Source organism: Pecten maximus, chromosome 4 (assembly GCF_902652985.1).
Source record: "Pecten maximus chromosome 4, xPecMax1.1, whole genome shotgun sequence".
NCBI classification, from domain to species: Eukaryota; Metazoa; Mollusca; class Bivalvia; order Pectinida; family Pectinidae; genus Pecten; species Pecten maximus.
The window spans coordinates 48,700,974-48,723,051 of NC_047018.1; the positions used below are offsets into that span (position 1 = coordinate 48,700,974).

The 22,078-nt window shown below is 36.9% G+C and overlaps 1 protein-coding gene across 6 annotated transcripts in view; it reads left to right on the top strand.

Moving 5' to 3' along the window:
• Nucleotides 1-22,078, top strand: part of LOC117326313 — an 89,038-nt gene that overhangs the window by 60,779 nt on the left and 6,181 nt on the right. For 3 of the 6 annotated variants that reach the window (XM_033883009.1, XM_033883004.1, XM_033883005.1), the window contains exons 4-7: nt 11,451-11,750; nt 16,426-16,856; nt 17,021-17,163; nt 18,931-19,151. In XM_033883009.1, the coding sequence (XP_033738900.1) occupies nt 11,451-11,750; nt 16,426-16,856; nt 17,021-17,163; nt 18,931-19,151 (1,095 nt within the window). Of the gene's footprint in view, nt 1-4,641; nt 5,559-11,450; nt 11,751-16,425; nt 16,857-17,020; nt 17,164-18,930; nt 19,152-22,078 lie in introns of all 6 variants that reach the window. The other 3 variants (XM_033883007.1, XM_033883008.1, XM_033883006.1) reach the window with 1 other exon arrangement.

The window sequence follows — 22,078 nt, forward strand, 5'->3', positions numbered from 1 at the left end:
GTGAAATATATAGAGGTTACACAACGAGTGGTTGTTGGATATGGAATTTATTTCACATGAGTGAGTTATTTTTTCAAAGTTGCAAAAGACACGAGCTTTAGCGAGTGTTTTTTGCAACTTTTAAAAAATAACTTACGAGTGTGAAATAAATTCCATATCCAACAATTTCGAGTTGTGTGACCTATTTCTACCACAATAATATCGGTTCGAATCAAAGGGAAACGTGGCCAAGTATAATTTCGCGTATGCAAATAAAGTGTACCGGTGACGTCCGGGACCCGGTGATGTGACGTCATCAGATTATTGATGACGTCAATAACAATTGTAGCTTGGGTCAAAGTTCACCGTGTTAACCAATCAAAATTCGTACAGAGTTTATACCACGTGTGGTTTAAACAGATTGTTAATCAACAGCTGTAATGATTAACTGATGGTCTGAGAGTTGAATAACACAGGGTATTGTGTTAGAAAGATATCTATCAAACTGATAAAACTTATATTTATAAGATTTGCAGTGAAAATAAACTTTTTCTTTTTTGACCAATCAGAGTGATCAAACCTTTGTATTCACCTCATTGATTTTTTCAGTCGAAGCGAAGATAGATAAATGGGTTATTTTCATTTGTAGTATTTCTGAAATCTTTAGACAAGTTTTTGACAAATTATACTCACTTGACATTAGCTTTTCATGCACAGATTCTCCAATAACAGCAGAAAACGCGTAAATTGCGTTGATCATGCAGTCCTTTCAAAATGGCGCAATCATGTTGACGTTGAGTAACGTCACAGTGAGAGACAATGTCATGAATTATGTTACTGATTCCCACACTTTTTGACACTATATATAATTTTTTGTAGTTGTTAATTTTGTTATTAATCATAATAATGCAATTAAAAGATAATTGAATGGTTTCCTGTTGAATGTAACATATATTTCACGAGTATGACAGAATATTTCGATATTTTTCACTCATGCTTTGCACTCATGAAAATATTGATATTCTGTCATACTTGTGAAATGTTATATTCAACGGGAATTTAAACAATGCAATATCCTCTATTCATTACATTTTTACCAGTAAAATATCAAAAATTATTCATTCTATAAAAATGATATATCACAATTTATTATTTGACCAATCAAAACACTGCTTACAAACAACAATTGGGTAAATTAAAAGCTGACCTGGTATATTTTTCTATGAAAATGTAATTAACAGTATATCTATAACAGTATCTTCAGTATCAAATATCAAATATATTTCACTCATGAGTCTAATATTTTTATATTTTTCACTTGTGCTGCACACCCGTGAAAAATATCAAAATATTAGCCTCGCGAGTAAAATATATTTGGTATTACTGAAGATACTGTTAGATATCCTCTATGTATTATTTATATACATATATTAGTTATTTTGAATTTTGGTAAACATAGAATATTATTTTAGTTACCAATATGAGATGTGAACTATGTGTTGCAAATTAAATTTAATACTTTTGATTCTGCTCAAAATTTACCAGACATGGGACCCATTTGTTTTACAGAGACAATATGGGTCAATTGACCTAATTAAGGTGGTGAGTCTTTTATCAGAAGGATGTTGCTCTAATTTTTAGCTCACCTGGTCCGAAGGACCTGTGAAATTAGTTAAATTGCTACCAGTCATAAAGTACTTGGTGTAGCGTCTGTCGTCTGACCGGAGTAAACTTTTCCCTTTAAACAACTTCTTTGCAATAACTGTGAGGCTCAGAGGCCTGATATCCATTCTGTGGCTTGCTGGGTTGTTCAAATAAATGACATTGACCAATATTCAAGGTCACAGAGGTCAAATGGGCTAAAATATTTAAACAATTGCTTCTCATGATCAGTAATCAAGGGGCCCAGGGAGATGATATTCGGCCAATAGTGTTGGGATGAAAGACTACAAAATTTATTTACTCTGACATTTAAATAAAGTCACAATCAGCTTATTATCTTCATAAATGACCTAGATCAATTTTAAAGTCTATAACTAGTGAACGATACAGGACCATTGGGCCTCTTTTCCATTTTGATAATTGTTGTTATCGCTATTTCTCAGAGAGTTCTTCATGGACATTTCTTAAATATCTGCTGACCCTAATTCAATGAAATCTGGTGAGGGGGTAAACTTTCCTATAGTTTATACGGGGAAATCGCATTTTGACTGTCATTTGTTTGATTTCCATTGGAATTCATTCTAACTTTGTTAAGATTATCAGCATTGGATGACAGCTTGATGGTTTGCACAGGTTCGTCCTGGCTGACCCCCAGGTGCTTATTGGCGGGGCCAAAAAGGGTAAAATTAACTGAAATATGTTTAAACCCAGGTGACCGTTAAGGCCCATGGGCCTCTTGCATCAGAAGGTTCTCTGTGGTCACTATATATGCATGTTATCTTTGAGACTGATCTGAAAACAAGATGGTTGACAGGTGACCATTTTGAATTTTTAGTCAAATTTTGTTATTGCTATTTCTGAGAAAGTATTTCATTGAACTTTGTAAAATTTCACCTGTATGTTTCCTGAGGATTCTAGTTGTGCATGGTCCTTTTTGAGACTAAACACAAACAAGTTGGCCGACAGACAGCCATTTTGACATTTGTTAGTTGAAGGTTGTTATCGCTATTTCTCATTAAGTTCTTCATGGATCTTTCTCAATTTTTTATCAAAAGGCTCCCCTTGGCCCTTAGCTGTGAAGTTTGTTATCACTGTTTCTCAGAAAGTTCTACATAATTCTATCATGGCAATATCTCAAATGTCTGAGTTTTAGAGCTGTTGCTCTCTTACTTACAGAGTTATTGCCCTTAGTTTATTCTACTCCAATATAATTGTGTCAGCACTCTCAAAAGGTTCATTCTTCATGGAATTTCATGAAATTTATACATGGTTATATTATGGCAATACCTCGATTGGTTTGAGTTTCACATTCTGCGTTCCCTTATTGATAGAGCTATTGCCCTTTGTTAAATTCACTAAAATTTCTTTGTCAGCTCTCTCATAACACAATGTCTCAACAGAATTTCATGAAACTTGATACCTGAGTTTATATTGGCAATATCTTGGACAAGTTTGCATTTCATATGTTGCACTCCCTTATTTACAGAGTATTTGCCTTAGTTTCTTACACTCAAATACTATTCAGACCATGGTGCTGTGACTGCCCTTTACCTTGTATCAAAAAGATGTATCGCGATTATACACAAATTCACAATACAAAACTCTCATACAGAATCAATGCCACATGCTATTATCATTATGCCCCCACCATATATATATAGGGACTTGATATTGGGCCTGTAGCATGCTGGGGTGAAGGGCTACCAAGTTTGTTCAAATAAATGACCTTGACCTTCATTCAAGGTCACATGGGTCAAATAGGCTATAATCTTCAAACGACTTCTTCTCAAACCAAGAGGCCCAGGGACTTGATATTGGGCCTGTAGCATGCTGGGGTGAAGGGCTACCAAGTTTGTTCAAATAAATGACCTTGACCATTATTCAAGGTCACATGGGTTAAATAGGTTATAATATTCGAACAAGTTCTTCTCTATAACCAAGAGGCCCAGGGACTTGATATTGGGCCCGTAGCATGCTTGGGTGAAGGGCTACCAAGTTTGTTCAAATAGATGACATTGGCCTTCATTCAAGGTCACATGGGTCAAATAGGCTATAATATTCAAACAACCTCTTCTCAATAACCAAGAGGCCCAGGGACTTGATATTGGGCCTGTCCATAGCATGCTTAGAGCCAAGAGTCGCCAAGAACCGATCTTAGACCAATAGTATGCTGGAATGAAGGACTAGAAAATATATTGACATGAATAAACCTGGCTTACTCTGATATTTAAATAAAGTTGTTATCAGCATAGTATCTGTAGAAATGACCTCAACTGCAATTTTGCTGTAGAGCCAGGTGAGCGATACAGGCCCATTGGGCCTCTTGTTATGGCAATACCTTGATTGGTTTGAGTTTCACATTCTGCGTTTCCTTATTGACAGAGCTATTGCCCTTTGTTAAATTCACTAAACTTTCTTTGTCAGCTCTCTCATAACACAATGTCTCAACAGAATTTCATGAAACTTGATACCTGAGTTTATAATGGCAATATCTTGGACAAGTTTGCATTTCATTTGTTGCACTCCCTTATTTACAGAGTAATTGCCCTTAGGTTCTTACATTCCAATACTATTCAGACCATGTTGCTGTGATCACACTTTACCTTGTATCAAAAAGACATGTAAATATCATACACAATACAAAACTCTCATACAGAATCAATGCCACATGTTATTATCATTATGCCCCCATCATATAATAGTGCCCCTCCTGTCCAGTTCTGTCCCAATTCAATATAAACTCTCAAACAACTTCATTTCCAGATTTTAATCAAACTTTACACAAAGGTCAAGTATGAGTATACTTCAGACATCGTTGTGTTTCAGGGATCCAAGGCCAAGGTACTTGCTGTATATAGGGGGCTTTTATGACATTTACTAATTGTCTTTTTACTTTAAACATCTCAAACAGGAACACGAGTACTAGTATAAGTGTGTTGTTCATTGCAAAGGGGTTTGTATCGCTTGTAATACCTTGTTTTGTTTGCAATTTGTTGAAAGGATGGAATCTTCAAGCAAACAATCTGATGACGGGATGGAAGAGCAAAACCAAAAATCTGATGACAGGATGGGAGACACTGACCAAAAATCTGATGAAGGAAATGTCTGTATGGGAGATACAAGGGCCAATTGTCAGAATCAACTCTCAAGTGATATGGCTGTTTCCAATGATCCAGAAATGCTCCCCTCAACATCATCCAGAGAAATTTCATCTATACAAAGTATTTCAGTGGATATCTTACAGGAAGATGACCCACAAGAGGTCACTAGTTCTTTTGGAGATCCCATACATCAAACCAGCAATACAGCTACTGTTGGAAGTACATCTTCATGTAAAACCATGGCCAGTAATGCGTCTTTTAGTGAATTATGGCCTATTGTATGGCTAGCGATGTGTATTGTTGTCTTGGTTATTAAAATACTTCAAAACAATTTTCATCCAGCTCCTTATGATCATGATTTACAAGATCCCTGGAGAAGGTGCGCAACTATGGCTGATAGTACCACAAATCATCAAAATCTATCCCCTGTGGACTCGCCATTACTGGAATTACCTCGAACTGACTTCACAATACAGGAGGAGGGCATCAGACGAGGAGCTGATGTCCAGTTCACCAATAATACAATGAGACCTGAGGCTCGGCAAGGTTCAGATGAGGAAGATCAATCACTCCTAGAAATCTCCCAGCAAACTTCTGTGAATGGAACAAACAATGAGGAAAGCTACATGGATAGCATGTTTAGGCAAGAAAGAAGTCATTCTCAGATTAATCATCAGGATGTCATCCGTATCAGCAGTAATAATTGGATGACCAGGTCGACTGACATGTGCCCAGATATTAATGAAACAACATCATCAGAGGGTGAGGAAGTCCAGTCAAACATTACAACCCGACCACCTGAAAACCGACCTCAAGGTAAATACAACAATTTTGACAAATTCTTAAATTGATATGATTTCCTTCTAGTGCAGTGTTTTAATATAAGTAATTATACCCCCCGCAACGAAGTTAGGGGGGTATACTGGAATCAGGTTGTCTGTCCGCCCGTCCGTCCATCCATCTGTCTGTAGACACATTTTGTCTGGACAACTCCTCCTTAACCAATGGGTCGATTCCAATGAAACTTCACACACATTTTAATGATCATGTGTAGATGTGCATGCCACTTTCTTTTTCTCAAAATTATGGTTGCTATGGCAACTGGTCACCATAAACAGGTTTTCCAATAAGAACCATAACTTTCAGTTCGTCCGGACAACTCCTCCTAAACCTAAACCAAAGGGCCGATTTCAATGAAACTTCACACAAATATGGAGGACCATGTGTAGATGTGCATGCCACTTTCTTTTTCTCAAAATTATGGTTGCTATGGCAACTGGTCACTATAAACAGGTTTTCCGATAGAACCATAACTTTAAGTTTGTGCGGACAACTCCTCCTAAATCAAAGGGCTGATTTCAATGAAACTTCACACAAATATAGAGGACCATGTGTAGATGTGCATGCCACTTTCTTTTCCTCAAAATTATGGTTGCTATGGCAACTGGTCACTATAAACAGGTTTTCCGATAGAACCATAACTTTAAGTTTGTGCGGACAACTCCTCCTAAACCAAGGGCGATTTCAATGAAACTTCACACAATTATGGAGGACCATGTGTAGATGTGCATCTCACTTTTCTTTTTCTCAAAATTATGGTTGCTATGGCAACTGGTCACTATATTACTGAGTTATTTAGTTAGCCTCTAATTGACAGTTCCAATTCACCATTGACTCGTGTAGATTGCGAGGGTATTAGTCAGCCATCCTGGGGACAGTTCTAGTTATTTATATATTTAACTGATCTTTATTCAGAATGATAAATTATTAAATTTATTAAAATTAATTAATGTTTTGGTGATTAATTGTCAATCTTAGGTATTCCTCATGAAGGATGGGTATACATAAAGAATACCTGCAGCTTGGACCAGTTCCTTAATGCACTGTACCAGGTATGCTGGTTCACACCAATCCGAAATCAGCTAGAGGACTTAGCATCACAGATTCCCTGAGGCATACGAAGTATGTATGTTTTCTATAATAAGTTCATAACAAGCTATATTGTATTCTTTAACATTTATGCATTATTTACATGTAAATCTGTATTTTTTTCACTTTTTGTTTTCACAAATTATTCAGATGTAACATATGGTATCCAACATACATTTTACAATAATTGCACATTTATAACCCTACTTTATAATAGTTCCATTGTAATATGGCCACTGACCCATATATGATGCAATGTTAACTATTATATGATAATAAACTGAGTTCATAAAACCCATTTTTATTGAAAGATGTACATGGTAAATTGATCTGAAAGCAAAACTTTTAAACAGCCAACATATATATGTATGCTAACACAATGCATTTCACCAATATTTTGTTTTAAATATCTACCAAAATATCATCAAAGGTTGTTTGAAAGACGAAGATAGTTACTTTAACATTAAATTAAAGATTGTTTAACCGATCATTATAAATGTAATCAGGGGATGCTATTTGGTATCCAAGTTATGTCATCAAAATAAACAAAGGCTCTGTATTTAAAACTAACCATTACAATCAAAATAATTGAAACAATATACATGCACACTGTAACTAATGAGTTTTCCTAGTATCAACACTGCAATTAAAGAATGTGTTCGAACTGTAACTTTGACGCAGCTATTTTTTTCTATATTTAGTGTCTAATGGCTGCATTAATTACATCTTTGCTATTATTGTGCACATTTTACGAATATCAAATTATGTATCACCCATCTAACTGAAAGTCTTCCCCTTCTTTTTGCTCTCTTAAATACTGAGTTACATGACTGATGTCAATGTTGTATATATGGATATATACACCCAAATATATCTGAACCTTCATACCAACAAGAAAACTTTCATCAGACGCTTATTCCTTTTCTATATATGTTGTGTTTTATTATTGTTTCGTAAATATTTTTTTTTCATTTGGAAATTGGTTGTTCCATGGTAACAAGGTCACTATATCACAGTTTGTGTAAAATGTCCATAGCTCATCTTTTCTTATGTTCAGTTTCAATTTAAACTTGTCACATGGTGTAATTTATTCTATTCTCCCCTTCAATGTCGGGACTTATTTGCAGTTGTTCTTCTCTTCTCTCTCTCATTGGATGATTTCCTCAAGGTCAAAGATCAAGTAAGTGCAAATTTTGTCTGGCCATACCTTTTTAAAAACATTGGGATATTTTTATGAAACTTGCAGTATTGCCTTGTGTCATCTGAACCGATGTGCAATGCACTATTGTTAGGTTACTTTGATGTCAATCTTCAGGTCCAATGCAAATTTTTCTAATGATATCTATCCAGTGATAACTTTTCAACTGTTAAAGAGTTTTAATAAAAATTGCCCGTAAACTAACCTTTATCTCTCCACTGAAAATGGCATGCCAGCTTGATCTACAGGTCAAAGTCATTGATTGCAAAAGCAATCAATGCATAGTAATGAACAACGGGGGACATTCAATTGTTTTTGGTTCACTCAAAACAATCTCTGTTCTGCCTATAATGTGATACATCATTGTTTCCAGCACCATAATAATGGCAATATAATCGGACGGTTTTGATTGATTTGTCAAAAAAATGAAGATATTGTCTTTTCAAAATTGGTATACTAGTGTGTAGTACAGGCTCTGATGTGAAGAACTGACAATGGTAACTATTTTCCCAAAACCAATAATTTAATTATTGCCATATTGATAGCCATTGGCTTACAGTTGCATTGTCTTTAGTGGAAGTGTAGTGTGTTATTTTAGTGAGAAGAATTGTTGACATTGTTTTACTTACACAGCTCTTTGGAGCGCACTTCTTCTGTGTGAGGAAGGACAATGTCCCCGAATGCAAAGTTTTGAGCTATTGCCTAAGCTCGACGTGTACAATCTTGAAGGTCGTACGATAAGCCTTGATAGAAATCATCATTATCCACAAAACTTTCTTCGGTAACACACATTAGTCTAGAGGTCTACTGTATTACACATGCCTTTAATTCCACTATAGAGAACATCCAGTGTGGATTTTTTTTTTAATTATCATAGAAACAAATAGTCAAATCTACGGATTTAAGCACTTCTATAGCTTATCTCCATGACCATTTTAAATTATATAATTCCACAAAACTTCCTTCACACATAAATTGAGTAGTCTTGTAGTGTCATTTGCTGAAGAGGAGTTTTCAATTTTGATATTTCTTTGGTTTTCATGGAAACAGTCATTTTCACTGATTTCATTATATTCCCGAACATATCTTCAGAACTCTTTGTCATTTACACTGATTTCATTATATTCCCGAACATATCTTCAGAACTTCATTAAACTTTGTACACATACCAAGTGGACTGTGAACTTTGACCCAAATGTGTCAATAAAACTCTAATCACCACTTCTGTTCCATCCCTAATATACTTACCTCCTAACATATCTTATTGATTAACCTCATGCCATGGCTTTAAATTGGCTCCCTTGACAAGCGATTAAGTACACAATCTTGGGTATTTTGTTAACATTAGTAATTTATATTTAGTACACAATCTTTGGTAATTTGTAGACGTTAGTAATTTATATTTAGTACACAATCTTGGGTAATTTGTGGACGTTAGTGGTGTGTATTTAGTTCACAGTCTTAGCAATGAAACTTAAAGATTCTGTTTGTCTCATCAATGACATTTTTAGGTCATCTGACCCGAAGGGTCAGGATGACCTATAGTCATCATGTTTTGTCCGTCGTCGTGCGCCGTGCCTCGTGCGTAAACTTTTCACATTTCAAACTTCTTCTCAAGTTCCACCAGTGGGATTGAGCTGAAACTTGCCTGAAATGATCCTGAGATGGTCCTGACCAAATGTTTTTATTTTTCGGGTCGGTCCGAAATCCAAGATGGCCGCCATAGCCGCCATTTTGAAAACACATTTTAAACTTCTTCTCCAATTCCACCAGTGCTATTAAGCTGAAACTTGCCAGAAATGATCCTGAGATGATCCTGACCAAGTGTTGTCATTTCTCGGGTCGGTCCGAAATCCAAGATGGCCCCCATAGCAGCCATTTTGAAAAACACATTTTAAACTTCTTCTCCAGTTCCAGCAGTGCTATTGAGTTGAAACTTGCCTGAAGTGATCTTGATATGATCACGACCAAGTGTTGTTATTTTTCGGGTCTGTCTGAAATCCAAGATGGCCGCCATAGCCGCCATTTTGAAAACACATTTTAAACTTCTTCTCATGTTCTACTAGTGCTATTGAGCTGAAACTTGCCAGAAATGATCCTTTGATGGTCCTGACCAAGTGTTGTTATTTTTCTGGTCGGTCCGAAATCCAAGATGGCCGCCGTGGCCGCCATCTTGAAAAACACATTTTAAACTTCTTCTCCAGTTCCATTGGTGCCATTGAGCTGGAAATGGGTGAGAATGTCAAGGAATGCGAGCCAACATAGTGTTGTTATTTTTTCGGCCTCGTAAAAACTTGGAATGACAGCAATGGTGGCCATTTTGTAACATGATTGGGCAATCATGGTTTTCCTGAACAACACCTATTTCAAACTTCTTCTCAAATTCCACCAGTGGGATTCAGCTCTAACTTACCAGAAATGATCCTGAGATGGTCATTACCAAGTGTTGTTATTTATTGGGTCGGTCAGAAATCCAAGATAGCCACCATGACCCACAGTGCCACTATATACTTGCTACAGAGAATACATACTACAATAATATAAGGTTTTTAATTTAGAGTCAGATGACCGTTAAAGCCCCTGGGCCTCTTGTTTCAAACTTCTTCTCGAATTCAATCAGTGGGATTCAGCTCTAACTTACCAGAAATGATCCTGAGATGGTTCTGACCAAGTGTTGTTACTTTTCAGGTCGGTCAGAAATCCAAGATGGCCGCCATGGCAACCATCTTGAAAAACACATTTTAAACTTCTTCTCCAGGTTCACTGGTGCCATTGAGCTGGAAATCGGTGAGGATGTTAAGGACGGACAGCCAATAAAGTGTTGTTATTTTTCGGCTTCGTAAAACCTTTGACATGGCAGCCACGGCAGCCATTTTGTAACATGATTGCGCAATCATGGTTCTTCTAAACATCACCTATTTCAAACTTCTTCTCAAATTCCATCGGTGGGATTCAGCTCTAACTTACCAGAAATGATCCTGAGATGGTCCTGACCAAGTGTTGTCATTTTTCAGGTCGGTCAGAAATCCAAGATGGCCGCCATGGCAACCATCTTGAAAAACACATTTTTAACTTCTTCTCCAGTTCCGCTGGTGCCATTGAGCTGGAAATTGGTGAGGATGTTAAGGAAGGAGAGCCAACAAAGTGTTGTTATTTTTTCAGCCTCGTAAAAACTTTGACATGGCAGCCATGGCGGTCATTTTGTAAAATGATTGCGCAATCATGGTTTTTCTCAACAACACCTATTTAAAACTTCTCAAATTCCACCAGTGGGATAGAGGTCTTACTTACCAGAAATGGTCCTGAGATAGTCTTGATCAAGTGTTGTTGATATTTTTCGGGTTGATCACAATTCCGAGATGGCCACCATGGCCCACAGTGCCACTATACCTGCTACAGAGAATGCATACTACAATAGTATAAAGGTCTTTAATTTAGAGTCAGATGACCGTTAAGGCCCCTGGGCCTCTTGTTACATATCATGTCTGATTCTGTACGAATAGAGTGGAGACCATACAATAAAGGTCCTAAAACTGGCAAATATTAGAACCTCCTCATAATGGATGACTTTCTGTTTAAAGGTATATGATATTCCTCTTCACCCTGGCCCAACCAGATGCCAGGGAAAATGGATCGTTCATCCCAGGTCACAACATGTCCTATGTCTTCCGACCAGAACGGGGTGGAGAATTTGGCAGAGATGGGAGACCAGTAGGAAACTGGTTTTTTTACCCCAATAATTTACATGGGGACATGGAGCCTTGGACACCTGGCCAAGCAGACCCTGCAGGAACCAATCCTAGTTATATTTACCTCATTCGGATTCCTCCTTCCTCTTCTGGAGGAGCCACTTCTGGTCAGGAAGAAGAGGGTCCAACAAGGTACGACAATTGCGAAACAAGTTACGGTAAACATCTGGTTAGTTCGAACAAAATTAAATAAATATTGACGAACCTGTTTGAATTAAGCGCGAGTCGAACTATCGGAGTCGATATCGGCGAAAATCTCGGCAGGGTGAAATCATTAGATACAAACACATCCATTGTAAATCTGATGTGTAAATAAATGTATATAAATATGTATATTTTCACAAAATGATAAGTGACGCTCACTGTGGGCAGAGACAAATATATACGATGGCCGATATCAGCCGTCACGTTACTCGCATTTATGTGATGCAAGTAACCTGACATAGTAAAAATCACATGACGGGTTACTAGCATGTGATGCGAGTAACCTGACATAGAAAAAATCACATGACGGGTTACTCTCATCAGGTAATTGTTCGCAACATTGAAGTAGGCGACAATACACATGCAAACCCATTAACATTCCAGGGTTAACACGTGTTTCACATCAACATAGCAAATTGATACTTACCTTTGATTTATGAATGTGTCAGTGTTTTCGTTGTTTTTTAATCCTACAAGAGAGAACAGACTTTACTTTTCTACAGTCGCCATGATAACCTCTTTTGAAAGGTGTAGTAAAACTATACTCTGGAATGTTAATGGGTTTTGTAAGTGTACAGTCATCTCATTCGCGACTGTGTACAGTTACACGCGTCACATGCTAGTAACATGCCATGTGATTTTTACTATGTCAGGTTACTCGCATCGAATAAATGCGAGTAACGTGACGGCTGATATCGGCCATCGTAAATATACGCCTACCATGTATAAAAACAACTGCCATATACTTAGCTCGACTTCGCTTGGTTGTGTAGGTTCTTTTTTCATCTAAGTTACAGGACGTATGCCGCTAAAGAGTTAGAAATGTCTCTCCAGTTTGTATTGGTATAATGAAAACGGTTTAGTATGATCGAGGTTAAGGGATTGCAAGTTTCTGGTATACTTTGTCCTTCCATTTCCCTCGTCCAAGCCTATTTCCCTCGTTCATACCTATATTTCCCTCTCAATGCTCATTTCCCTCGTTCACGCCATTTCCCTCGTCCATGCCTATTTCCCTCTCAATACCCATTTCCCTCGTCCGTGCTATTTCCCTCGTTCATACCTATTTCCCTCTCAATGCTCATTTCCCTCGTTCACGCCATTTTCCTCGTCCATGCCCATTTCCTCGTCCATGCCTATTTCCTTCGTCCATGCCTATTTCCCTCTCCATGCCTATTTCCTTCGTCCATGCCTATTTCCCTCGTCCATGCACTTCTTTCCTCTCTGTGCCTATTTCCCTCATCATTGCCGATCGACAATGCCTACCATATGAGGAGCGGAGACATGGGTAAAGATAGTAGTCTATGGACTACCACATCTACATTCAGGATAATTATAAACAAGAAATATCTTTAAAAAAGATAAACAGCATAGTTTTAATGCTGGTGGTTATAATGTAAAACTACTGGTGAAATAAATTAACGAACTACATTGTAATTAATAAATGCGCAGTTTCAGCACGGATAACAAAATTATATCAGTTTGAATCATTTTTGGTGATAATAAGACTGCAAATGTGTCATTTGAATAGATGCATCCACTTATTCAGTTCCAGTTCTTTCCAGTTATGTTTCTGTGCTGTCCCAATGTTCGCAGCCAATCCCTATTTCCAGCTTGACCACTCGATTTAGTTGGGAATCCCCCTCTAAATTTAGCGCGGAAATTATTTTTAAATCATTACGTGACGGTTTTGAAACCGTGGCAACACAAACACACGATAGTTTACAAGGCGATATCTATATTCCATCTGGGTTAGTTGGATAACAATATTATACAGTGGTTTAAATGTTAAATAACACGTTCTATATATATTACGGCACACATATTTATGTGTAAATAAGTGTAAACACTGTTTGTACTGGTACCGAGTTTGTCTTAATATTACCGAGTTTGTGTTAATATTACAGAGTTTGTGTAAATATCACCGAGACTGTCGTGACCTAATATCAAACAATCAAGCAGAATACGAGCGGCGTCCGTATTACTGCTGTTTTCATGTTTGAACTGTTACAATCTATTGTACTGCTTCCCAAGTTTAATTCTAGGATTGTGTTTGATCCATTTTCTTATTATCCTCTTCATTGCGGAAGCTGTTATCGTTTCAACCGCAGTCGATTTATATTGAAAGCCATTTTTGTTTCCATGTGTTTTAGTTTGTTGTGCGCATGCGTTTATCGTACATGTCACAAAATTTGCATATTCAGAGTGATAACCTTTTAATAATTGATAATTGTTGTTTTTATGTACATACATCATCAAATTCGAATGGTTATTGTTCAGAAGGTTATTTTTTTTAAAAGATATAACAAATAATATGATAAAAAATACAAAATAAAGATTGGTTTATCGTGAGGTCCCTTTAACTTTGTTTCGTTTTTAACTGTATATCTGCATTTTGCATTAACCGCTACATTGACCAATCACATACTTCATCTTGACCAGTAACGCCACCTGTCGCGTCATATCCGGGGCCAAAACAAAATTAGATGGATATGCCGAAAAAGTGACAGTTAAGGGAGCTGACACGGTATAATGTCTATTGTCTTACTTGATTTGTCCATTTACTATACAATTTAGTTTGTCTAATATACACTGCTATTACGCAATGCCCGCCAAGTGTGCAATGTATTGATTGTTATATGTACTGACGAGCTTTGAAACTCAAAGTTAATAACATTCGGTAAAAATGACACCCCCCTGTAACTAATTCTCAAATATCACTCCTAAACGAGCAATGCTAAGAAAACTAATTTTCGATCAGAACAGTATAAGTAATTTGGACTGAACTGCCAGAACATGTAGTGTCAGCAATAAATACTAATTCTTTAAAAGATAAGTTGGACAACCACTGGAAAAATAAAGAATTTTATTTCAATTATACAGCTACAGTCAGAACGTTATATATGGTATCTAATATATTGATTTATTAAGTATCTTTATTTTGAGTCTGATATAAAGGACTTTATGTAATTATCTATATCTGTCAACTTTCAGAAATTGAAATGTGGGAGAAAGTGCGCGAACGACATTTTCGACCCTTCAGCTGACTTGTATATTGTATCGCGTCGCTCATTATTAAAATTAAAGTCTATTGGATAGTATTTTAACATAAAACAAGGACACAACAGTCTCTTAATGATTATAAAGTTTATTTAAAGGTAGATAATATGAAGTCAACACATCAAGAAATACTTGAGCTTATCAATGTATCATACCAATTCTAGATGAATGTCATTCAATAAATAATGAGATTCACATACTAATCAAACTTTAAATAAACTTAATTATGTGTTTCTAAAAACCTTTCTTTAATATGATCCATTATCTCTTTAACTATTGTTGTTCTTTCGAATTCTTACTAAACATGTAATATTTCCTATCATATAATTATTACTCATATCACATGTACACGTCTCTGTCTCTATGGAATAATGGTGTAAATAGAGTGTCTACACACATTCCATTACGTTCATTTTTTTAACCAAAAATATTGCGAAGTTTACAAAACACCCCAGAAAACTACAACTATTCATTCCTACAGATACAGAGCATAATTTGATCGTTTTTATATTGTGTCGTTTTTATAATTCACGGAGGAATAGTTATATCTTCGATCATCTATGTTTGTTCTTTTAAAATAAACTCGGTTGAACAGATTGATTTGATTTTTATATCGTTATTTTTTGGGTTGAATAGGTCATTATGGTTGAACCATTCTGGAAGCCAGAGACCTATATTTAGTATAGGCCTAAAGGTCTATCTCTGATCACAGGTGCCTGCATGACTCTTTATAAAATATGCACTCTTATACAGTGTATGTTATTAAGGCAGGCCCCTGTGGCTGCATAACCCCTAGCTTGTTCTTCTTTGGCGGGGTAATCATCGTCAATAAACATGAATAGCCGCATAATTAACGTTAAACCTGAATAGCCGCATAATTAACAATAAGCTACATGTATCTTATGACATAACGTACGTACTTCCATTTCTCCGGGTAGCCATATGCATACGTACCTGGCTGTATTTAGTATAGCCTATATTAATACCGGGTATACCCTGTTAATGCCGGAGGTGTTCCGACTGCAAATTAACTTCCCTCGCTGGCCAGCCGCCTTGTAGGTAAAATATACCAGGAGGAATCGAGACCAAGGTAATTAAGATACACAGTGACACATTATCAGGTTGGGAAAACGACCAACTTGTATATTTGCGGTTAAAAACAATACCGAACAGATGCTACTCAGTAGGCCTACAGGAAGTCCATATATATGAATTCTTCTTCATCATTTTCCAATTCCATCAAAAATGACGATTACATTGGCAATCTGTTGGCGAAAAGGCTATAACATATTATCAGGTTGGGGAAAACGACCTTCGCTCGTCGTTTTCCAATTCCGTCAAAAATGACGATTACATCACAGGGCATGTCATAGGTATTTCTGACTATTTTTTGTAATATAAAACTAGACATGCCCCTGTGATTACATTGGCAATCTGTTGGCGAAAGGGCTATAACTTTAACTATGTATACAGCGATTTATATATATTATTAAGATAAAATGCAAAACATGGACAAGGAAGTATAATGCTTTTATTTTCATTACAGAATGGCAGGAACAGTACCTTTGGCAAGTGATAATGTCATTTCAGAGACCAAAGATGATAGGATGGAAAATCAAGTTCATGAGGGGGTGGTAGAGTCCAGCCCACAACGTGAGGGAGAGGTGGTAAACTCCAGTCCACAACCTGATGGAGGGGTGGTAGAGCCCTGCCCACAACGTGAGGGAGTGGCTCGGCCAGGTTCAGACAAGGTAGATCAATCACTCCTAGAAATCTCCCAGCCAACTTCTGTGAATGGGACAAGCAATAAGGAAAGCTACATGGATATCATGTTGTGGCAAAAAAGAAGTCATTCTCCGATTAATCATCAGGGTGTCATTCGTATCAGCAGTAATAATTGGATGACCAGCTCGACTGACATGGGCCCAGATAGTGATGAAGCAATTACATCCCGACCACCTGAAAACCGACCTCAAGGTAAATACAACAATTTTGGCAGTTTTACATTGGTATGATTTCCTTCTAGTGTTGTCTTTTAATATTAGTAATTATTCATAGATCAAACTCGTCTTTAATCAAAATAATAAATGATCAAATTTATTGAAATTGATATTTTGATAATTAATTGTCAATCTTTGTAGGTGTTCCTCATGGAGGACGGGTATACTTACGTAATACCTGCAGCTTGGACCAGTTCCTTAATGGACTGTACCAGGTATGCCGGTTCACACCAATCCGAAATCAGCTAGAGAAGTTAGTACGAAGATTCCCTGACGCATATGAGGTAATTCATGTTCTCGATAATTAGTTATAACAAGCTTATAATTGTGTTCTACGACATTCATACATTTTTTTACATGCAAGTCTTTTTTCTTTCTTTTTCATACTTTTTCATATCGATGTATTCAAAGATGTTAAATGCATTTTAGCAATATATACCCTTTTTTAATATCTAGCACAATATCCTTAAGTAGGGTTGTCCAATTGGATATAAACTACTAACCGGTTGATTGGAGCTTCGTTACAGTGTATGAACGGTTAACTCTTTTGCGCAATCAGTATTTCATTCAATATGGAGGCGGAGCGAAATGTAATTTCTTCAGGACGCAAATAATTATTTGACTTTTTTTTTAATTTTAAAGATAAATAAGAAGATTAAACTCTCAGAGTGTGGTAATAATGTCAAGTGTGTAACTTTTATTCAGAAGAAAAATACAGTTTATTTGTGTTTTTAATTGATACAAAATACTCTCTGTCCTAGGTGTAGCACCTTTAATTACAAACAATTGTGACTATGCCACTTGTAACTAATTCAAAGATTGGAAACGCGCAAGTTTTTATGTGATAGAGTTTAAGTTTATGCTGGGGAACCTCAAATCTTTTGAATAACATGAGATTAAAAACACAGGTAGATTTAGGTTCTGAGACACCCGAAAAAAACAAAACTTCTCAGTTCTGGGTACATCAGTTCCGTTATAGAGCTTTTTTTCTGCTGCCGGTCTTATTGTAAACAAACTACGCAATCCTTTTTTCACCAGACCTTGTTGATCACATCATATTTCTAAACAGAAATTACATTCGAAATGGATGAATCATTTGATGATATGATTTTCATTTCGTTTGTTTTGGCAAGCGATACATGTATGGCTCATGCTTTTGAAGTTGAAATTTGAAAAGATGTGAGGTCACCAGTCCAACTACATCATGGGTTTTCCCTTGGTACTCCGGTTTCCTCTCACTGTAAGACCCCTCGCATGCTTCCCTCCTGGCCTATAAGCATGATTAATATTTATAAGTTAATTAATAACTTGTTTCTCAATTGCTATGAAATAAATAAAGTTTACAAATGAATATATCATCTAATTGAACTTAAAAGTTTTTACTTTTTTCACTCTCTTAAATATAGGTTATCAAAAAATGCTTTCAGTACAGCTTGATTCCTATGTTATATAATTGTCAAATCTCACTGTGTTGGATAGTTTGCCCATGTTAGATCGATAGATATATGCAAGAAAAAAATCTTTCTTGCATTAGCATTTCACATGCGTGGAGTAATATACGTTCAAGGAAGATAACTCTTACAACATCTCCTGCTTGTGTTCATATCTGTCAGCCGTCATTGGTGGTGGTGTAAGGTTTGAAATGTTGGACTTAATTGCAATTATATATATGTATTCTGTAAATACATGTATTGTACCAGCAAGATAGGATTTAACGATTGGACATTTAATTTAAGCCAAAATATCACTCCATTTGCTGCACAGGATTATTGTTACTAAACAGTGCAGGTTTGTCATTAAAATAATGGTAAAAACGAACCTCAAATAAAGGAATTAAAAAAAGTAAAATGAAGAAAATTGATGGTTGAGTTAATTGCCAGCAATTCGTTTGTGATATGAGAAAAATAGCCTTTCATGTGTAAATGCCATGGTTAAATGATAGATAGCCGGTGTATTATTTAGCCATTGGTTAACAGTTGCAGCAGGCTTCTGTTGAAGTTATTGATGTAATTTTAGTGATAAGAATTGATTGACATTGATTCACCTTACAGCTTCTTTGGAGAGCACTACTTCTTTGTGAGGAAGAGCGATTCCCTGAAGCAAAGCATGTGCTGGTACCCAGACTTAACATGTACAGCAATGAATATTTACAAATAAGGACATTACTAGAAGGACAGCTACATCATTGGTTTACATCATTATGCTGTGAATGTGAAGATTGGATATCTATATCACAAAATCTCACTGAAATATTGCTGAATGAATTTAATCCGTAAGTTTATATTTATCATGTCATCTCTGCAGCGACATCTAGTGACAATAAGATGTAAAGCTGTGAACATATTTTGTAATCATGTTTAGCAGAAATATACAGATTATAGCTTAAACATTCTTCATCTGGGTGCATAAAAATCAGTGAAAAGACAGGATTAAATTATGTCAAACTTCTTGTAGCTCATTCAAGTCACTTTGGTTTTTTAGCTCACCTGCCCGAAGGTGAAATAACCAAGAGGCCCAGGGACTTGATATTGGGCCTGTAGCATGCTGGGGTGAAGGGCTACAAAGTTTGTTCAAATAAATGACCTTGACCTTCATTCAAGGTCACAGGGATGAAATCGGCTTAAATCTGTAAACAATAATTTTGCGATAGCCAAGAGCCTGCAAGACCTGATATTAGGCCAATAGAATGCTGGAATGTAGGACTAGAAAATTTATTAATACGAATAAAACTAGCTTACTATGATATTTGAATAAAGAGGTAATCAACATAGTAGAGCCAGGTGAGCGATACAGGCCCATCGGGCCTCTTGTTTGGTTTGTTTTTGTTTAATGTCCTATTAACAGCCAGGGTGATTTAAGGACGTGCCAGGTTGTTGAGGAAAGCCGGAGTACCCGAGAAAAACCACCGACCTACAATCAGTACTTGGCAACTGTCCCACGTAGGTTTCGAAATAACAACCCAGAGGTGGAGGGCTAGTGATAAAGTGTCAGGACACTTTAACCAGTAAGCCACCGCAGACAATTATTTCATTCTGACCTTCGTTAACTCGAAGTCGGCGGGACCACGAAAAAACTTCGAGTTATCCGAGTATTCGAATTAAGCGAGTTATCATTTTTGGTTAAAAGTTTGGTCAATATTTGTCAATATTATATAATCATTATAACTCCGCTCTGTCGCTCATCAGTTTAGTGTGAAGATTGGTCAATACATGTAAATATATATGTAATGTTTCGTTATGTCACTTGTAATTTGGTGTAGTTTTGCCGATATACAGTCACAATAAAGTTTCTTTCACTTAGTCACTTCAATAACGATCTGATGTGCAAGTCATGTTTGCAAAAGGTAAACGATAAAACGGAATTCGACAAAATAACAAGTTATTCATGTCAATCAATAACCGTTTAAGTTTAACACAGATTGCATGCAAAACGTAACCGAACCACTGCATTTTATTGGACATATAAAATACTGTTTGATCGGCCTACTTACTTTTAATTGATAACCACGCCATTTCCATGTGTATTAGCACCGGAAGTTGGGCTGCACATGTGCGTATAAAATGTTACTGTGACTGAGTTGGCGTTTTATCCGATTTAACAGACAGCACTGACCGTTACAATTGTACTCTGAACACCTCGGCAGTAATTACGCTATTGTTTCAGCAGTTTAAAGATTTAATAGGCGCCGGTGACTGTTTCATTTCTACACCTGTAAAAACATCAGCCGGGTAGATCTACCGGTGTGTCAGAGATTAGTTCCGCTTGAGTGAGCGGGTAGATGAGTTGTTGACTATCGTGTGTACTAATATTGGCGACCGCCTTAGGAAATTACATTGTACCTGATGTAAGAAAAGCAGTACTTTTTATCACCAATACTTGTTGTTATAAGATTCAACCGACAATTTCTTTTATGAATTTATGAAACACTTATAATAGCATGTAGGTTAGTAGTGCCGATATGTTCAGTATTACAAACGGAATTTAGCTCTTAAAAAATGTCGGCGTTTACCACCGATCGACGAAAATTATACTTCGAGTTATTCGTTCATTTCAAATAGAATTTTTATTGTTGGGACCGAATTTTCACTTCGTATTATCCGAGTTTTTCGAGTTATCCGAATTCGAGTTTTCCAAGTTTTTTTTACTAAGATAAAGAGAGAATTCGGCTGGGACCGACGATGTACTTCGAGTTAAGCGGGGTATTCAAGTTATCCGAGTTCGAGTTCCACTGTAATGGCAAAGATTTGTTAGCCCACCTGATTATGATGGTGGGCTATTCAAATTGCCCTTCGTCTGTGGTCCTTGGTCCGTCCGTCCGTCCGTAAACAATTCTTGTTATCGCTACTTCTCAGAAAGTACAGAGGGAATCTTTTCAAATTTCATAATATGTAGGTTTCCCTTGGTTCCTAGTTATGCATATTGCATTTTGAGACCAATCGGAAAACAGCATGGCCAACAAGCAGCCATCTTGGATTTTTAGCCCACCATCTGATGATGGTGGGCTATTCAAATCGCCCTGCGTCCGTGGTCCGTCGTCAGTCCGTCCCTCCGTCCCATCCGTCCATAAACAATTCTTGTTATCGCTATTTCTCAGAAAGTGCTGAAGGGATCTTTCTCAAATTTCATATATATGTTCCCCTTAGTTCCTAGTTATGCTGATTGCATTTTGAGACCAATCGGAAAACAACATGGCCGACAAGCAGCCATCTTGTATTTTGACAATTGAAGTTTGTTATCTCTATTTCTCAGAAAGTGCTGAAACGATCTTTCTCAAATTTCATTTGTAGGTTGCCCTCTGTGCCTAGTTATGCATATTGGATTTTGAGACCAGTCAGAAAACAACCTGGCCAACAGGCAGCCATCTTGTATTTTTAGCCCACCATCATCAGATGGTGGGCTATTCAAACCGCCCTGCGTCCGTGGTCCGTGGTCCGTCCGTCCGTCCGTAAACAATTCTTGTTATCGCTATTTCTGAGAAAGTGCTGATGGGATCTTTCTCAAATTTCATATCTAGGTTCCCCTTGGTGCCTAGTTATGCATATTGCATTTTGGGACCGATCGGAAAACAACATGGCCGACAGGCAGCCATCTTTTCATATGTAGGTTCCCTTTGGTGCCTATTGTTATGCATATTGCATTTTGGGACTGATAGGTAAACAACATGGCCGACAGGCAGCCATCTTGGATTTTGACAATAGA